This window comes from Camelus bactrianus, chromosome 16 (genome assembly GCF_048773025.1).
Source record: "Camelus bactrianus isolate YW-2024 breed Bactrian camel chromosome 16, ASM4877302v1, whole genome shotgun sequence".
Taxonomy (NCBI): Eukaryota; Metazoa; Chordata; class Mammalia; order Artiodactyla; family Camelidae; genus Camelus; species Camelus bactrianus.
In genome coordinates, this window is record NC_133554.1 from 38856843 (window position 1) to 38874955 (window position 18113).

At 51.7% G+C, this 18113-nt stretch overlaps 3 protein-coding genes and 4 non-coding genes across 17 annotated transcripts; 5 read left to right on the forward strand and 2 right to left on the reverse strand.

The window, feature by feature from the left end:
• Positions 1 to 56: 56 nt before the first annotated feature.
• On the reverse strand, positions 57 to 7842 carry PROCA1 (protein interacting with cyclin A1). Of its 10 annotated transcripts, none has more exons than XM_010958263.3 (6): positions 7389 to 7842; positions 5107 to 5190; positions 3651 to 3737; positions 1570 to 1705; positions 1165 to 1296; positions 57 to 1075 (listed from the first exon to the last, which is right to left on the reverse strand). In XM_010958263.3, exons 1-6 carry the CDS (start codon positions 7474 to 7476, stop codon positions 412 to 414), a joined length of 1191 nt encoding a protein of 396 aa, XP_010956565.2. In that variant the 5' UTR covers positions 7477 to 7842; the 3' UTR covers positions 57 to 411. The 10 variants fall into 10 exon arrangements, with proteins under 10 accessions (XP_010956565.2, XP_074199236.1, XP_074199237.1 ...); XM_074343135.1 differs by having other exon boundaries at positions 1165 to 1422; XM_074343136.1 differs by having other exon boundaries at positions 1165 to 1422; positions 5107 to 5212.
• Positions 7843 to 9649: 1807 nt separating this feature from the next.
• RAB34 (RAB34, member RAS oncogene family) lies at positions 9650 to 13657 on the reverse strand. Of its 2 annotated transcripts, XM_074343141.1 has the most exons (11): positions 13502 to 13657; positions 12614 to 12826; positions 12307 to 12398; positions 11390 to 11455; positions 11186 to 11287; positions 11004 to 11068; positions 10838 to 10889; positions 10560 to 10641; positions 10390 to 10480; positions 10154 to 10261; positions 9650 to 10071 (listed from the first exon to the last, which is right to left on the reverse strand). In XM_074343141.1, the coding sequence occupies exons 2-11, from the start codon at positions 12665 to 12667 to the stop codon at positions 10004 to 10006; spliced, it is 780 nt and encodes a 259-aa protein (XP_074199242.1). In that variant the 5' UTR covers positions 12668 to 12826; positions 13502 to 13657; the 3' UTR covers positions 9650 to 10003. The 2 variants fall into 2 exon arrangements, with proteins under 2 accessions (XP_074199242.1, XP_074199243.1); XM_074343142.1 differs by lacking the exon at positions 9650 to 10071 and having other exon boundaries at positions 10166 to 10302.
• A 1127-nt stretch (positions 13658 to 14784) lies between these two features.
• On the forward strand, positions 14785 to 18041 carry RPL23A (ribosomal protein L23a). The gene is made up of 5 exons (XM_010958258.3): positions 14785 to 14940; positions 15550 to 15733; positions 16917 to 17093; positions 17592 to 17661; positions 17889 to 18041. Exons 1-5 carry the CDS (start codon positions 14916 to 14918, stop codon positions 17901 to 17903), a joined length of 471 nt encoding a protein of 156 aa, XP_010956560.1. The 5' UTR covers positions 14785 to 14915; the 3' UTR covers positions 17904 to 18041.
• LOC123617815 (small nucleolar RNA SNORD42) lies at positions 15398 to 15463 on the forward strand. The gene has a single exon (XR_006726074.1). It is a non-coding gene; the product is annotated as a small nucleolar RNA SNORD42 (small nucleolar RNA).
• LOC123617817 (small nucleolar RNA Z17) lies at positions 16759 to 16830 on the forward strand. Its single transcript, XR_006726076.1, has one exon. It is a non-coding gene; the product is annotated as a small nucleolar RNA Z17 (small nucleolar RNA).
• LOC123617816 (small nucleolar RNA SNORD42) lies at positions 17459 to 17523 on the forward strand. Its single transcript, XR_006726075.1, has one exon. It is a non-coding gene; the product is annotated as a small nucleolar RNA SNORD42 (small nucleolar RNA).
• Positions 17707 to 17773, forward strand: LOC123617818 (small nucleolar RNA Z17). The gene has a single exon (XR_006726077.1). It is a non-coding gene; the product is annotated as a small nucleolar RNA Z17 (small nucleolar RNA).
• Positions 18042 to 18113: the final 72 nt, after the last annotated feature.

Here is an 18113-nt window from a genome sequence, read left to right on the forward strand (position 1 = left end):
ACCCTTTGATGCCACCAGCACCTTCCCCAGGGAAATGCCAGGCACAGTGGCACAGACTGGGTTAAAAGTTTCAATTTATTAGGGGTATTACTGCAGACAGAACTGCCTGTTCCCAACTGGATTTCAGACTCATCTCCCAATTGACAGGAAGCTTCTTTCCCACCTCACCCAGATGCGCTCTTCTGCCCTGGGCCTAGGATGTTACAAAGAAACAGGCTGTGCCCCTCCTATGTCTTTCCACCTGCCTTCTGAGATGGATTGCCCTCCAGAAACCCCAGCAGCCCCTTAGCCCCTTGGTTCCAGCTCTGCCCAGAGCCCTCCCCCCCCCACCCCCAGAAGGAGCCAGGTTGGAGGGAGAGAGAAGCAGGGGGTCAGCTATAGGCTTGATTGCATTTATTCTTCACCCTGGCTTCAACTGAGATTGGGGTTTGATGCTGGGGGAGATTTCCTCTTGTTGACCTTCTTGGCCGGCGAGGTCTTCATCCCAGGCTTCTTGGCCTTGTTACTGTTCTCTCTCTTCCTGGGCGATGATGACTCCACAATATCCTCGCTGGAGGGTTCCTCCCGGCCAGGATCATTGTAACTGTCCTCACTTTCCAGGTCTGGCCGGCTGTCTGGGCTGGACTCTGACATCCTGGCCAGCTCTCTTGGACTTAACGATCGTATCAAGTCTGGAGGTGATTCTGATTTAACCAGGCTTTTCTTCTTAGTTAACTTGCTCTTCTTGACTTTTTTCTTCAGCTTTGCCTTTTCGTCCATCTCCTCCTCCTTGTCTTTCTCTTTTTCTTTTTTCTTCTTTACCTTCTTGATCACCTTGTTGCCCTGGGACTTCCCTGTGGGGCTTTCAGAACGCCAGATGGTGATGGGAGCTGCTGAGTCAAGGGTGCCAGTGACCATGCCCATGCCTGTGTCGGTGGGTGTGGTGGTGGGCCCCACCTGGGTCGGGATGGGAGGCTTGCTTTCTTCCTCCTCCTCCTCCTCCTCTTCCTCTTCTTCATTGAGGTCATCTGCGCCACACTCATGGTGGATGGGATGGTGGATCACTGCCACGGAGATAGGCCTGTAGCTTTTGCACCTGGGAGGGAGGAGGACAGGGAAAGACGGTTGACAGAGAGTGGGGGGGCAAGTGCCCCATAGTGCCACCGTCAGCCTGCCGACACTCACCAGCCATAACAGAACTGCTCCACACACTCTTCCTCTGGGATGAGCTCAAAGCAAGGGGACTGGATGGTGTTGAAACAGGCTGAGCCCACATCTTGGGAGCTGCTATTTATCTTCTCTGAGCAGTCCTTCAGCCTGCCACACAGGGGACTCAGCCTGGTTCCTATGACTCCATGACTCCCCAGGGGCCCAGAGCAAGAAGCTGAGGGACAACGGGCTTCCACAGGGCTCAGCCCAGACTGCCAAAAGACCTCCCCATGGCTGTTGTAGCAAAGACACGTTTATAAAGCTGGGGCTGGGCTGGCAGTGCCAGGTCAAAGCCAGAGTGGGGAACCAAAGTGAAAATTTGCCCCTGGCTCTGCCCAGGAGTCTCCTAGGCTGTAGGTTTCCCAAGGAGTAGGCCCTTACCTAGAATCACAGTCGCAGTGGCTGACAGAGTGCAGGTGCAGGTTGTAGTGGCCATAGTCAGAGGTGAAGGGATGGATGATGTGCCCGGTGCACTTTTTATGTTTCCAGCAGCACCTGTCAGTGTCCTTGAATTCACCTGAGCAGGTAGGAGTCTGGGTCATACCCAGGCAGTAGCAGCAACACACCTGGGTCTTCCCACGGCTCAAACTAAAGGCTTCACTAGTTCACCTGCTACCACCTCTGCCCTCCCTGACACCTGTTTCTACTGCTGAGTAGTAGTAACTCAGCCCAGTAGTCGGTCCCTCTCAGGACTCCCCTCTCCCCAGTCCACTGCGTTAATCTGCCTGCCCCTCCTCAGACTCACCAAGGTCCTCATCAAGTCCCCCTTGCTGCCCTGGGACACCTTCCTCTTGCTCTTCCCTGCCTTCTGTGGGAGCCTACCTTCCCAGGGCCCTCCACAGACTCCCGCCAGCCCCTCACCCGGCTGTTCAGAGTTGTCACCTACCCCACGGCACAGAGTGCCTGGGAGGGGATGGCTCTCTTGCTATGGCAGAGGGGAACACCACTTCAGAGTCCCCAGTGATTAAAGCCAGCAGAAGCAGCAACATCCTCAGCTCCTATGCCTGTCCTGCATAGGCCCAGGAGGCCTGTATCTGACCCCTCACAGCCTCTGGAGCCACTCCAGCCCCCAGGCCTGCTGCAGCCTGCCAGCTCAAGTCTGGAGGGGAGCACGTCATGCTCCTTGGCTTCTCCTCCTGACTCTTCCTTCCCCTTTCCCTCCTCCTCTCTTCTCCAAGCCTCTTCTCCTTCTGACACCTTTCTCTCACTTCTTTCCCCTTTCCTAGGCTCTCTATTGATTCTTTCCCTACTCTTTACTCATCAAGTTTCCGTTCCCCATCCATTCTCCCTAGTTCCTAGAGCCACAGACTTGAACAGCCCACCCCTTGTAGGTAGCACAGATACTGTGTCCCCTTTCCCAGGGCACAGGGGAGAAGCTGCTGGGGAGAGGGTTTAGGATTAGGGGAAAGCCTGGAGAAAGTTTCCTACCTCTGCTCAGTTGAATACAAGCCCTGGACACATACTGGCGTTTCCCAGCCTCCACCCCCACTGTCTCACCTCTGATCTTGCCTATAGCTTCAGTGTACCAATGGCTCTCCCCTCGGACCACCATCTAAAAGCCCACGTAGTGACTCCTTGTGCCCAAAGTGTCATCAAGGCAGAAAGAACAAGGCACCATCCTGCAGGTTCCCCTGAGTCTGGCCCCACCCAGTCTGAGGAGGAAGGGCACTCATGGGTTCCAGGGCAGCCTGGCTTGAGGTACTATGGCTGACTGACTCCCTCCAAACAGGCCAGGGGGATTGTGCATTTATCCAGCCTCTACAAGGGGTGAAACTGGGGCAAGACCTCATACTGGCCACCAGGAGTTAACTCACGCTGGTGGCAGGGCAGGGTGGTGTTAGTCCAGGTGGCCTTAAAGTACTTGAGAGATGAGACAGATCTGAGCCTTCCCCACATTCCTCCTCCTCCCTTCCCTTCTCCCTGCCCAGCTGTGAAGGGTCTGGGTTCCCCCTACACCCCTGACCCTCCCCCTTTCCTCCCTTTCTCCATCCCAGGGAAATAAGAGGCAGAAGGAGTCCTGCATGTGAGGCAGGACCTTGGAACACCACTACCACCACCTCGGGTTTCTTCAGCACTGCTGAACTGGGGCAAAGGGCAGCAGAGTGGCAAGTGCCCTGAACTTGTAGTCAGACAGGCCTGATTTCAAGTCAATCTGGGTAACCTAGGACAAGTTACATGACTTCTCTGAGCCTTCATTTCCTTATTCACAAAATAGGGATGGTGGTAATATCTATTTTGCAGGGTTGTTGGGAGGGCTCAGTTCACCTATGTCAAAGATATTTGTGTACCATAAACTGCCATACAGAGGAAAGGAGTGATTGTGGCCTCCAGGGAGGGCCGCTCTCTGGTGTGAGAAGGGTTGTGGGTGGAGCAGCTGGGTAACCCCTTCAGGACCAAACACTTCCCTCCGTCCCAGGTGAGGAGTGTGGGGGCCTCTGGGGCCAGAGATCCCCTGGACCCACCTTCAGAGGAGAAGGTAGATGTATCAGTGCTCGAAGCCACACCAGCCAACAGATGTCCTCTCTCCCAGCTGGGTAACCTGTTTATATCTGAGAGAGCACAGAGTGGTAGCAGCAGCAGCCCCCTCCCCATGCCATTCATTCAAAACACATTTCCTGAGAAGCTCAAGGTGTCAGGCCTCAGGAGATGCAGAGATGAAAAGAACACAACAGTCCTCACTGGGGGAGGGGATGAGGAGGGGGACCCAGAAGAGGTATGTGCAACAGTGGGTGACAGTAGTGTGAAGCAGACACAGACAGGGAGGGAATGGTGGGAAGAGCTATGGGAGGAGGGAACAAGGATGAGATGGGGGATGGGGGTGGTCAGGAAAGATTTCTCAGAAGCAGCGTAAGAGGAACTGACTCGGCGTTAAGTAATGAATAGGCGTTAGCCAGGGTCTAGGCAAGCAGGGACAGTCCCAGGAATTGTCCCAGGGTGTGTGGAGCCTGGTCAGAGAGTGTCCCCAAACAAAACTCCTAACAGGACAGCAGCTCCATCAGAACTACACTGTAGAATCCGCCACTTTCCTTCTCTTCCTACAATTAGCCTCATCCTTTCGGGTATTGGAGCTGAGACCTGCTTAAGGAAGGTAGCTGACTGCTTGAGGACTTCAGCTAGGCCTCCTACAGGTCTCTGGTCAGCTCCTTCTGTTTTCCACAGTACAGTAAGTATTCAAAATTAATGGAATGAATGAATGAAACTCCAAGCACTTCCCTGGAAACTCCTACCCTGCTGCTGTTCCTCTCAGCACATCATTTCACTAGCATTATCTGTGGCTGCTTCTACCCTCATCAACTCTCCTCGAGCCTGGGGAAGTGTCCTTCCTTCTGCCCAAGTACCTGAACTCTAGGTCCCAGAAAGAATTCTCACCTTCCCCCTCTTTAATGTTTTTGGGTTTTTGTTTTCCTACAGGCTATTAACATCTTTAAACAAAACACTCTATGAACTCTGTTTCTCCCTCTGCCACTTCATATCCCACCCTCTTCCTTTTCAGTCCAAATTTACTCACTCACTCATTTAACAGACAGATTGGATAGCTTCACTAGGCACCAGTGAAGGAGGCCCAGTCCCTACCTTCAGTGAGTTCAGAGTTTCTACCTCTCTTTCCTATTCCAGCCACCTACAGCATGACCCTGTATCAGAATAGCCCAGGCAAAGGCCACCAGTGAGCTAACAGCCAAACCCAGTGGCCTTCTTTTTGTCTCATCTCACTTGACCCTGCTGACCAATCTCTTTCTTCTGCAAACTGTTTCTTTGGCTCCCGTGACAGATCTCTCATCTCTCTCTTCCTTCTCTGACTAGCTCTTTAGTTCTTTCTTGACTCCTCTGTTCTCCCCTCTTCCTCTGTTGTACCCTTTAAATTGGTGATTACCAGGGTTCTGTCTTTGGCTTCATTCTCCAAAGTCTCTACAGGCTTACCTTGGATAATGTTATCCACTTCCATGGTTTCAACATCCACTAATAAAATGACACAAAGGTGGGTCTCCAATCCAGACTGCTTTCCTGAGGATGAAGCCAGTGTCCTCTTGGACATTCCAAAAACATCAGACCAGCATGTTCCACATTAACCCACCATCTTCTCCCTATCTTCCATGAACCACCTCCTCTTGTGTCTTCCATTTTCAGAGAGTAACAGGCACCTCAGCTAGAAATCTAGGGATCATCCTTTCCCTCACTTCTCACCAAGAAGTCTTGCCATGCCTACCTGCCTCCACATCTGCCTCTATCTTGGTTAGGACTTTCCTTCATTATCCTTGACGGAGACAACTGGCATGGCCTCCTGCCTGGCCTCCCTGACTTCTGTCTCACTAGGCCCATCCAGTCCTCACAATACACCAAACTGAGTTTTCTAGAATCCCAACTGGTCCACCTCTTTAATAGCATTCCACTGCCTTCAGGACAAAGTGTAAACTCCTTATCATGACATAATTGGCCCCCAGGACCCGGGTCCTGGTTCCTTCCTCAATTATAAGTTCCTCCCACCCATCGCTCCTCTCATCCTTCCATTCCTTCTCTTCTGTCTCCCACTCCCCAGGAACACCTGATCATCTTGGAAAGAACAATGCTATCCAAATAGAATTGGTCACACATCTTTTGCCCCTTTACTCTGCACCATGGTACTTCATGCGTTTATAGCAACTTGAGAACAAGGCTTATATTTCATCTGTCTCTGTGTCTGCAGATCCTGAGACATGGAAAATGCTCAGTAAATGTTGGTTGATTGAATGAATACATGAATAGAATAGAATAAAGTCTGTATTGGAGCCACAAATAAACCCTGGCATTGGAGGGTTCAAACCTGGGGACTTCTCTAGGAAAAGAAAATTGACCCTGGATGAGCATCTTCCCAAAGTCAGGCACTGTGCTGGGTTCTTAAAATATGCCTTTGATTCTAAATCATCAACCCAGCCCATCCTGTGGATGGGGACACAGAGACTCAGGATAAGTAACTTGTCCAAGGACACAAGTTAATAGATGGCGGTAGGATTCAAATTCAGTTTTCTTGGCTCCATAGTCTGTGCTCTTTCAGCCCTGTCTACTTGCAGTTCCTATCCAAAACCTGTCCTGCCAATTATTACTTCCCACTACACCTGCTTTTCAACTCTAACATAGCCAATTCGTCACCCTCTGGCTTTACTCAGTCCTTACTCCACAGCCTCTCTTATCCAGCCTGGACCCTAAGGTCAGGCCAGAGCAGCATGATCCAGGGTCAGGATTCAAACTCTGCTTGCTCTCTGCAGAGTCATCATGGAAGAGGCTAATAAGCAGGGTCCACTGACTAACTTCCCCCCTACACCCCCAAGAATCTTTGACAATCATAACTTTGCCAAGGGGAGAGATTTAGTAACTCAGATCTGAGGGAGGCAATCTGTCCTAGTTTCACGACAGGAGAGCTCTAACTGAAGCAGCAGTCTAGAGCTCCTGCAGCAGAAGTGATTGAAGTTGGACACTAGGGGGACTTTATTATGAATAAGAGTGATAGCTTAAAAGGAAGAAGGAGGCTTGTGGTCTCTTTCTCAACAGGGCATTAATCGGGGCACAGGGACCTAACTCAAAACTCACAGGTGATGCTCATTTGTAAGGAATCCTTCCAGTCTTCAGGGCTGCGGAGCTCCCCCTGCCCTTGCGGCACAGGGGGTGGGGTTCCAGGTTGGGCACCCCAGCAGCTGAATAGGGGAGGAAGGGAGGGAGGAAGGGACAAAGGAAGGGAGTAACTTAGAAAGGGGAGGGAAGAGTAGGGAACAAGGCAGGGCAGCTCCGATCTCCTTGGAAATTCCGCCCTGGCCCCGCCCACATCTGGAGGCGATTGTGATGTCACGTATGGAAACTCCAGACTACTTCCTGCCCTCAAAGTCAATGGAACCGCCCGCTGCAGCCTCGGTGACTTAATCACCGGACCATGGGCTCCAGCCTAGGCCCGCACGTCTTGGGCAGCGGCTCAGGCTCCTGGTTGTGGCACAGAGACGCCTTCCAGCCTTACAACCAGGGTCCACCGGACAACCCCAGCGGAACCCGCAGGCGGTTCTCCAGGACTTCAGGACCCTAGTCCTCAATCATTGGTCCACGGCTCGACGTGAGCCCGCCCCCAGATCCTAACTCCGCCCCTGTCAGCCCTTGGCCCCGCCTCCTTCGTCGATCTCTCAGGTTCCACACCCTCCTTGTGTCCTCAAGCCAGCCCCCGTACCACGCCCCCTCCTTACCCGTGCTGCTCTCGTCCCACGAGCTGGCATTGTCCTCAGTTTTTTCCTTGGTCCACCTTTCAATCCTCAGTGTCGTCCTGACCCACATCGCTCTCAGCCCAGTTCTTCGTCTCTACAAGACTCTTCCTCGCAGAAGTCCAACCCTGAACCTCAGCTTGACGGAGTCCACCATAAACCCCAATCTCAGCTTCGCCCCAGTTCAGCCCTTAGCTCCGCCTCATGCTTGCCCAGTCCCTCCCCTCCCCCTGCTCTAGGCTGCGTTGTTTTAGCCCAGGTCAGAACTTCAACCGCGCTCTTCATCCGGGGCCTCCCAGCTCCTTCCGGGCCCCTCCCTCTTTGTCCTACTTTAACCTTGGCACCTCCCCTTTATCTCAGGCCTAAACTTGAGCTCGGCCGCTCAGGCCCAGCCCTTACTCCATCCCTGGTTCCTTTCCAGATCTGCTCCCAGCTTACTCCTACCCCTAGACCCTAGCCCCGCCCCTAACCCCGTTCTTAGCCCCGCCCCAGGCATTCTCTCAACCTCACACTTCGGGCTGCTCCTGGCCCCTCCCAATCCTTCGGAACCCAGCCACTACCCTTAGCCCCGCCCCCAATCTACCCTCTGTCCCATGCCCGCCCGCCTGGGAAGCAACTGCCTACAAACTCCAACCCGCCATCCCAGTTCTTCCAATGTCCCTCCTGCCCAGGCGGGAGGCCAGGCTCGCTCTCTTTCTCCCCGCCTGCCTGCCCCTCCACTGAAGCCCATCGGATAAAGACGTTATATGGGCTCCCAGCCTCTCTGTGGCGCCTACTCCCAGTGCCCCCTCTTAGATTGCTCTCCTAGCCCCCTGTCCCAGAGACAATACTGCCCAATAAAGATGTCAACAAAGAAATAAAGAGTCTTGGTCAATCTTCCCCCAAAAGTTATTATAATAGTTCAGGTTTTCGAGCTTTTTCTATGTACTTTATTAGTTAGTACTTTATTTCGATCATACAACCTCATGTCGTTTTATCTCCATTGGCTTGCCCCATGCTGGGAGCAGGGCCAGCCACATGCATAGTAACCTACTATACACTTCCCTCACACCACACACTCTTGGAGGGAAAAGGATGGTGTTTAAACTTTGTGTTCTCCAGAGTCATGAAGGGCCTCTCCTTCTGCTGCTCTGCGTGATCCCAGCTTTCACCTTCCTCTAGACCCAACAGCCTGAGTGGATAGGACTACCATCCAGACCCTCTTACCCACTGTAGCTTTTGAGAGCTCTAGGAACAGCAGGAGAGGGGAAGCCAGGAGAAGGGGGAGTGTGCAGAAAAGCAAGCCCTTCCAGGACAGAGTAGCAGGTAAGAGTGGAACCAATGGACAGAACACTTGCCAACTGAGAACCAGGATCTCTGTTCTCATCTTGATCCTCCATGGCTCCCAGGATGACACCCACCACATGTGTCCCTCCAATGTTGGCTCAGATGTCTGAGATACTTTCAGCCAAACTCTGGCTCTGGGTCAGATGTCAACAATGAGGCAGGTTCTTGGTCACTCTTCCCTCAAATTGTTATAATAGTTAAGGCTTTTGAGATCTTCCTATGTACGTGTTAGTGCTTTATCTTATTTCACCCAAGAAACCTCATCAGTATTAGCCTCATTTTACAGATGAGGAAACTGAAGCACAGAGGGTGAGTAATATGCCTGAATGTTCCAGGATGGACAGCAAGGATTCAAATGCAGGTCCTCCTGACTCAGCACATCTTTTTTTTTTTTTTTTTTTGAGACAAAAATGTCATTTCTTATTTGCTTTAAAATATAAAAAGAAACTACTTATGATTTTATGTTTATATCACTAATATAGTTAGATGTATCAGCACATCTTCTGAGTAAAAGCCCTGCCCCTACCATCTGGTGAACCCCAAAAAGCACTGAAAATTCAATCACTTCTCACTGTGTTCCCCTCAGAGAAGTATTTTTTAAAGGGAAGGCAAGAGGTGAAAAAAGGAAAAATATTATCTAATGGTGGAAATTTGGTTATAAGTACCAAGTAGGGGGACCCACTTGGGGGGGGGGGAGGGACCAAAGGAAAGGGCTAAGATCTCAAAGATCATTCAGATGCACCCAGTGAGGGTCCATAGCATCCCCTCAAACATTATCCCTGAGTTTCCAGCCTACCTGAGGCCTGCCCAGCAGCCAGGAATGGCCAGAATTGCAGCAGAAGACTCCAGTCCCAAGATTACCATACAGCTGTGCCCATTCCACATCCCTCACCCCCCATAAAGGACTCCAGCCCTCAACCTGCTAATAACAGAGATTTTAATGCATAAGGCACAGTGTAAGGCTGGGACCATTAAGCATCCTCATACTCAAAGGGCCCAGCAGACTGAGCAAGAGAAGTAGAGCCCACCTCCCCCACACTAGGCACCCTGGAGAGCCCCTGGAGGAGAGGGGCATCCAGTCTTTGGCACAGTGCCTGGGGGCAGTAAAAGTGACTAGCATGGTCCCAGCTACCCCTCTGGGGATACTGCCACCAAGGGGCAGCTCTTTGGTCTGGAAAAACAGTCAGTGCAAATGTTCAGGGGTTGAGCTCTGGGGGAGTCAAGAGGACACAATGCCCCAAGGCTGGGCAGTCTCTGGACAGTCCTCTCACCCTTCATGGGCAGCATGTGGGCTTCTTCTTGCTGGCAGTTAGGTAGAGGTTGCTGTCATCACTGTTGATGCCTGAAGAAGAGTGGGAAATATGTGAGGCAGGGATTGGAGGGTCCTTGTGCTCTCTGCCACCCTCATCCAGGCAGGCACTCACGGACAACATCCCCAATGCGCCGGGACCCCGATTTCTCCAGCTCAGCCAGAACATTGGCCTCAAAGGTTAGTGCTGCCACACGGAAGAAGAATTCCCGGACGTTTTCACCTGACACAGGGAGCAGATAGGTGCTCAGAGCATTTCCAGGCCTGGGATCAATGGGCAAAGTTGGAGGTGTAGGAGTGAGAGGCAACATAGACAGGAATGCCACAGAAGGTCGGAGGCCTCTGACTCACCAGTGAGAGATGAGACTGCCCAGTACTCGGCCTTCATCTCTTGGGCCACCTTGAGTGCGTCTTTCTCCATCAGCACATACTGAGCAGGAGTCTGAAGGAAAGTCAGAGTCAGGTGCTGAGGGTGGGGTTCCCCTCACCAAGGCGGGAAGTCCCCCCACTGGCACACTCACACTCAGATCCTTCTTGGAACCCACGAGGAAGAGAAGCACACTGGAAGGGTCATTCTCCTTGAGAGCATCAGCTAACCACTGCCTGCCATAGACGGTGGACCACAGACAGTGAGGGATGAGGGAGATGGCCAGGCTCTCCTGCTGATACTCGTATGCCCGATTACCCGGTGCTCTTTGGTCCTGGATGCATTCTTGTTCCCTACCATGCCCCCAACCCCCCTCTTTTCTGAACCCTCTCCTCCCCAGAGTCCCCATTATAGCTCAGCATCCCCACGTACTTGGTATGTTCTAGGGAGGCCACATCATTCAGGTTGAAGACAATGATGATGGCTGGAAGAGTGGCAGAAACAACCCCAGGTTGTTGGGATCATTTCCACAATCCTCCCCCAGCCCTAGATGAGAGACCAGGTGCACCCAACCAGCCCATTTCACCCAGACCCATACCTTGAGCTCCTCGGTAGTAAGTCGATGCAATGCATTTGAACCTCTCCTGTCCCGCGGTATCCCAGCTGGAAGGAAGGAAGGGGGAAACACAGGTTTATATGGGGCAGGGGGGTGGTGATGGCTGAGGTGGAATATAGGTGCTGGGGGAAGGAACAGTGGGAAGGGGCAGAGGAAGAACTCACAGCTGCAGACTGAAGGGGACGCCCAAAACCTCAAATCGTTCCATCTCAAAGTCCACTCCAATGGTGGCTTTGTAGTTCTTATCAAAAGTGTCTTTGCAGAACCTGAGGGGGCACCAGATGCTCTTGGCCCTAGCCCAGCCTACCTGGCTAGGCCTGGCCCCACCCTGCCCACCCCAATCCAGCTCCATTCCAGGAAACTCTTACCTATTTATGAGACAAGTCTTCCCCACTGACAGGTCCCCCACCACAATGACCTTGGAGATCTTAAATCTGCTGACACAAGAGTGAGCAGTAAGAGTGAGCACTAGCTGTTTCACCCAGAGGAGTCCAAATGCTCCCTATATAGTAGGTCCACAAAGTTAGGTGCACCCAGGCTGAGGTTACCATAGACACCAGGCCTGGACAGATGTGCTGGAGAGGAGTGTTTTGTGCTTCAGTATCAGAGAGACATGAATTTGAATTCCAGCTCTCACACTTACTAGCTGTGTGACTTAGGACACATTTCTTAATCTCTCTGAGCCTCAGTTACAACATTTGTTAACTGGGGATTTAACATATATTTTACTGGGTTGTTGCAAAGGTTAAAATGAGATAAATGTCCTATATTCTGAGATATAGCCCCCCCCACACACACAATTTTAACAACTCTGAAATCAGATACATCTTAAAAGTGAAGATGTTTTCCATTTAATAACGGACAATAACAGTACCCAACATACAGCTTGGGACACAGTAAATGCTCAGTTAATGGTGGCCAACTTTTATAACTACTACTTTCTTTTTTTTTCCACCTACAATGGGACTCAACCCTCTAGGCAATACCACTTGCCCTGGAGTCCAGATAGATGGTATGTGGGAAGCTGAGTTGGTGACCACACCCTCGTGTTGGACACCTTCTCAGTGTCAGAAATTAAACTGCCACCCTTCTACCCCACCCCATCTCAGAGCACTCTCCACAACCTTGTTGGAAGAAAGGGAAGAACACAGGGGCATGAAAAGGGGAAATAACCACATAGCTGGTAGAGGCTGAAATGGAGCCCCAAGTTGTTGACTCTGTACCCTTGCTTTGACTACAGCTTTTCTGGGACTTCCTTTCTTTATTCCGGGTGTCTCTAACTCACCCCACGGTGCCTGTCCGGTGCTCCCGGCAGGCGCAGGTGACGCGGGGGTGGAAGTCTTTGTGCACGTGCAAAGCGGCCTCCTTCCTCAGGCACTGAAAGGGATAGAAGAGAATGGGACTCACCCATTCCTGGCCCTAGTCCAGATGCCCAGCAGCCCGGGGCGGGGGTGGGGAGGGGACCACCCAGAAGCAGCAGGCCTAGCTGGGCAGCAGGGCTGGGCCCAAGCTTCTAACCCGTCTGGTGCCTCCTTCTCCCCGCCCACACCCACCGCAGCCAGAAGCCCGACGTGGCCCTGGCGCCAACCTACCTGGGGCAGCTCCGCCAGGACGCGGTCCCTCCGCACCGGCGCCAGAATGTTCATCTTGCCTGCGGCCTTGCGGGGAGCCCTGAGAAGGCGCTGAGGCCTGATCCGCCCCAGCGATCCGGGCCCGCGGAGACCCGACAATCACCCGCGACCGAGGGGTCCCGACTATAACTCGGGGCCACGGAGAACCTGCGGGAGCCCGTGGCCTCGGGGATGCTACGACCACCGCGGGCCACGGGGATGAGACAGTCACCTGGGGCCGAGGTGAACCCACAATCACTCGGGCCCGGGGTGTCCCGAAGACGACTCGGGGTCGGGGAGACCCCTCGGCCGCCAAATGCGGGCGGGGAGTCCCGTCTGGAGGCACCCGGGTCCTCGAAGACCCTACAATAACTCGGGGTCGGATAGTTCCTACAATAACTCGAGGCCGTGGAGACCCGACGACAACTCGGGGTTGAGGCGACCCCACCATAACAGAGAGGTCCGGGGGGGCGCGGCGCGGCCCCGCCACTCGGGGTCAGTGTGGGCAGGGACCGCGCAGCAAGGCCGGTGGACTGCTGGAGGAGGGGGCGAGGGACCCAGACCACTGCAGGGCCTCGCGTCACACTCGGCTCTCTCTCGGCGAGTGCTGTAACTTGATCCCCGGAAATTCCTGGAGAAGGGCCGCCCCCCGCCCCTCTCCCAGCAGCTCCCTGCCTCGCAGCCAGCCCCGGCCTCCCCCTCCTCTCCTCCCTCCGGCGCTGCCCCAGCTCAGGCTCCCCCGCCCGACGCCTCACCGGGGACCAGGATCGCCCCCACCCAGGCTGGAACCTGCCAAGATGGGGATCCATCCCCCAGGTCGCCCTCCTCTGCACCGCCGGTGCCGAGCGGCGCGTCCATTGGGACCCTTACCCAGACGAATTGGTGATGGGGAATCGGTGGCTGTTGCGCAGCATCTAGCTGTGCCAGGAACCAGCGGGAGGGGAAAGAGGGAGAGAAGGGGCTCTAGGAGAGGCGGCGCTTCCCTCAACTCCAGGGCCAGGACGTGACTCACAGGGTCTGCCCCCGCTCGCCCTTCTACCCTGGGGGGTGGTGGGAGAGAGCTTAGAGGGAGTACTAGGGTCGGAACGAAGTGCTCACCAAGGAGAGAGATGTCCGAACTCCAGTGCCTTTTCCTCCTAGGCTGCCCTGTAGATTGAATTGTTGGAGGGCCAAAAACCAAGCTGCCTCCCTCAATGGAGGATAAAAGAGGGCTAGGGGAACCGAGAATTCCGCCCTTCGAAGAGTTCACTGCTCTGGGACATGGGGACGCCCCACCAGTGTGGGCGTTCTTCGCTCTGTCCCCACTGGAAATCTCCATCCCCTCAAGGACAACTTTTCCTTTTCGCAGTCTGCAAGATAGAAGAGGGGATAGCACATAACAAATCTCATCTTCAAAGGGGAACCCTGATTCCAAGAGGGGAGGGAGATGGCAGAAAGGCCGTGTGGGTGTGGGGAAAGCACAGAGAAGCAAACCTGAGATTTACTAAACTTTGCTCTGCGTCAGGAACTGAATTTGAGGATGTAAAGATGCCTGGAGCAAGGCAGGGAAGACTACTTAAAGGGAGGGGACTGTGAATGAAAGTATTCACAAGAAGAGCGAATCCTGGAGAAATCTGTGCCCTAGGTGTTTGGAATATCTGTTGAATCTCTTCATGAGAAATCACATGAAATAGGGAAAACGCATGAAATCTGCCACTGGTACGAGGGACAGATGTGACCACCACCCACCTTCTCTGACACTTTGCTCCTCTCCTCCGCCTGACTTTTTTCTTCCCCGGAATCACTGTGTTATTAATAAGCCGTCCCCTCTTTCGACCTCAGTTTCCACAGATGTTGTCTGAGGGAGTTGGACTGCACAAATTCTGCTCTACCGTTCTAGAATTTTGCTTTACTCTACCTGAGCCAATCTAACTACAGTATATTAATTCCAGTTTGCAGTGTTACTGTCTCTTGGAACTGTAATCCTCTTCCCTTAAGTTGCTCAAGATGCGAAACACTCAGGATCAGATCCGCGCAGTAGCGGACTACTTCATCTACCCGCCGCAGCAAATAAACACGTGTCGCAAAAAAACTACAACACCCGTGAAGCTTTAGTATCTGACAAGCCGAGGGGTGGTGCTAGTTTAGGCTCTCTCGCGAGGAAACTAAATCTAACTACCATTCCCGGCGGGCGCTGCGGCTGCAGGTTATCCAATCAGCTTTAAATAAAAAGCGTCGCGAGTTTTCGGTGAGACTTGGCGCTATAAGCTTGCGGGACCAGAACTACGAAACCCTTTTCACGAAGATGGCGCCGAAAGCGAAGAAGGAAGGTGTGTGATGGGGCTAGGGGGCCACGGCTGGCTGACCTGGGATCCCCTCAGAGTGAACGAACTGGGGGGACAGTGTCTGGGCCAACCCTTTGGGTTTCTGCTCCGGGGCAGTTCCTTGCGTTTCGGCAACGTTGAGGAGCGCGTGGGCCCAGCCGCATGGTCTGGGCTCCAGTGAAGGGAGTTGGGGAGGCAAGCCCGGCTGGCACCATCTGCCAGGGGACAGCCTGACAGTCGGTTCTGGGGAGCTCCATGTCTCCAGACTTGTAAGGAATCAGTATCCTCAACTTATTTCCTCCCCCCCACCATGTTAACTGGGGATATATACCCTCCCAGGATGGCTGTATAAAATTACTAGCCCACATCCTGGCAACTACCAAGCGTTCGATCATTGCTAGTTACCTCTTTTTTTAACTAGTTACTTTTTTTCTTAATCATATCCCAAGTTCGCCTTAGTGTCGTGCATATGATGTAAAAATTTAAGCTCCTGAGACTGGTGATGTCTTCAAAGGAACCACTGATGCACGTGTGGCCTGGGGCGCCCACTACCGGTCTTGAGGCCGGAAGTGATCGCTTTATGAATCCCGCACCCTCATTTTCTTTCCCTCTCAGCCCCCGCCCCTCCCAAAGCCGAAGCCAAAGCAAAGGCTTTGAAGGCCAAGAAAGCAGTGCTGAAAGGCGTCCACAGCCACAAAAAAAAGAAGATCCGGACGTCACCCACGTTCCGACGGCCCAAAACACTGCGGCTCAGAAGGCAGCCCAAATATCCTCGGAAGAGCGCCCCTAGGAGAAACAAGTCAGTACCGCCCTGTACTCATGAAAAAATGTTTGGGTATCCTCCCAATGTTGGTAATTTGGGAACGTACCAAACCTAGAGCATGGTTTCTCAAAACCATGTTGATACTTAGTGTGCTTCTCTAACTGGAGGGTGAAGAGATTAATGCGCTATTCAAGAACAAAAGGTGATTTTAGAATATTGTCAGTGATTAAAACAACCCAAAGTCACTGTCTAGGTTAAGTAATTGTTAGGTTAATTGCTTCATATGTGGAAGTGTACTTTCTTGTGAGTATGTAGTGGGACTTAAGATGTTTTTTTGTTTTGGAGTTCCAGGTTTAGTTTGTTCCTCATTGCACCTGTTGCTCTAGGGAATAGTTCTTGAAGGTGAAGGTGTGTGATTATTCTAGATTGATGAGATTTGTTCATCTGTATTGGATAGTGAAGGCCTATGGAAGTTTTTCATTCTTCCAAATTTTTACATTCAAGAAATGGTAGAGTAGGGGGGTGTCCATGGAGGAAAGGACGGACTTTACCAACATTTGGACCTAGAAATTAGTATGATGAGAGGTTGAGACCTGACCTCTAGCTTCAAAACAGGAAGGTAGTATCCAAATAGAGCTTTGCTTTTTCGAATTTCAGAGGGAAAGCTGTGTTAGGTTTGTTCAAGCCACTGTAGCTTTAACCTGAAACTTAAATAAAGTTGCTCTCAAGAACTAATGGCCTGCAAGCCAGTTTTCAGCAACCAAAGGGGCAAAACAGTCACTTCAACCTCATAGTGAAGCACCAACATTCTTTGGAACCCTAGCCTGAATTTCAAGATTCCATAGTCTAGCTTTGTGCTCTTGGATTACGTTGTCTAACCTCTTAAGTCTCAAGTTTCTTACAGAAATTTGCGCTTCATAAATGTTATGGTCAGATAAAGAATGAAGAGAGTTGGAACTCATAGATAATTATTTAATCACTTTAAGGATGAGAGCCCTTTAAATGAGAATGTGCACAAGGTTTCTGCCCCTGAGTTGAGACTCCAGGTTCCTAGGGTTCGGGGTGCACGTGATGACACTGTTAAGCGACCAAAGTCTGACAGAAATGATTGCTACTTCATTGTCTGATGCACCTGGGCTCTTCTGGCCTTGGGCTCCAAAAGAAGGACCATCTTTTTAGTGGGCCCACGCCAGATGACTCCATTTTGCCTCACCCCAAGGCTTGACCACTATGCCATCATCAAGTTCCCCTTGACCACTGAGTCAGCTATGAAGAAGATAGAAGACAACAACACACTTGTGTTCATTGTGGATGTCAAAGCCAACAAGCACCAGATCAAACAGGCTGTGAAGAAGCTCTATGACATTGACGTGGCTAAAGTCAATACCCTGATTAGGTGAGTTGGGGCCCCATGGGATGGGAAAGGAGGTCAGGGCCTCTGTCAGAAGTCAAGAAAGCTGAATGGCATGAAATTCTTTGGTGCTGCTTTTGAGGGTAGAAGTAGGCTTCCTCATGTGTAAGCCTTGATAAATGAGCAGCACCTGCTGTAATTACAGTCACTTGGATGAAGTATGGGTTTTGAGGAAACATCAGCTGTCCTGCCTCTGGGACTTCGGGGGTTGGTGCTCATTTTCTTGATCCCTACTTCTAGGTGAAGCAGGCCCAAGACTAAGTTACAGTTAATGTCAGAATATACTTGTGTTTCCTGTAAAATGTAATTGGCTTCATTTGTGGTTTAGTGGCTTCCCCCTGACCCCCTCTGCACAAATGATGGAAAAATCACTATTTGGAAAAAAATGACATGAACAAAGGAACCACTGATGCGCCAGATGACTGAGGAGGGAGGGTATGGGGGCAGTGAGAGCAGCAAGGACTAAGGCTTCCTTCTCTTTAGGCCTGATGGAGAGAAGAAGGCATATGTACGACTGGCTCCTGATTATGATGCTTTGGATGTTGCCAACAAAGTAAGCTTCCTTTGCTACAAATTCCCTAACACTCCACCCTTCCTGGGTGCAAATTATGTGTCTGTTAGTGACCAAAGCCTGACTTCGGTGATTAGTCTCAACAAACTGCACCCTTGTCTTTCATAGGCCCTATCCCATTTGTGCCCTCATTTTGCTTTTAACAGTGACATTCGAGCTTAGTCTTCACATTTCAATTTCTAGTAACAAAATTCCCTTTTGTTTTTCAGATTGGAATCATCTAAACTCAGTCCAGCTGGCTAATTCTAAATATAAAAATTTTTACTGTATGCTTCTTGTCTTTATGTTGATTTCTGGTTGGTCTGGGGGAGGCCATACTGTGATATATACACACCTAAGTAAATAACAGGGCTTGGGCAAGATTCTTGGTTTGCTTATTGTGTTGTAACATTCAGCCCTATCACTTCACCAAATTTATAGCAGAGATACTTATG

Coding starts and splice junctions, on each gene's coding strand:
- PROCA1 (XM_074343135.1), bottom strand. CDS start 7,476: ATGTGGGTCAGGACGACACTGAGGATTGAAAGGTGGACCAAGGAAAAA. Junction 3,738..5,106: donor AGTGGATAACATTATCCAAG/GTAAGCCTGTAG, acceptor GTGCTCTCTCAG/ATATAAACAGGTTACCCAGC. Junction 1,706..3,650: donor ATCTACCTTCTCCTCTGAAG/GTGGGTCCAGGG, acceptor CTACCTGCTCAG/GTGAATTCAAGGACACTGAC.
- RAB34 (XM_074343141.1), bottom strand. CDS start 12,667: ATGAACATTCTGGCGCCGGTGCGGAGGGACCGCGTCCTGGCGGAGCTG. Junction 11,069..11,185: donor GTCCCCTTCAGTCTGCAGCT/GTGAGTTCTTCC, acceptor CCTTCCTTCCAG/CTGGGATACCGCGGGACAGG. Junction 10,072..10,153: donor GCGCATTGGGGATGTTGTCC/GTGAGTGCCTGC, acceptor ACTCTTCTTCAG/GCATCAACAGTGATGACAGC.
- RPL23A (XM_010958258.3), top strand. CDS start 14,916: ATGGCGCCGAAAGCGAAGAAGGAAG. Junction 14,941..15,549: donor GCCGAAAGCGAAGAAGGAAG/GTGTGTGATGGG, acceptor TTTCCCTCTCAG/CCCCCGCCCCTCCCAAAGCC. Junction 15,734..16,916: donor AGCGCCCCTAGGAGAAACAA/GTCAGTACCGCC, acceptor CCTCACCCCAAG/GCTTGACCACTATGCCATCA.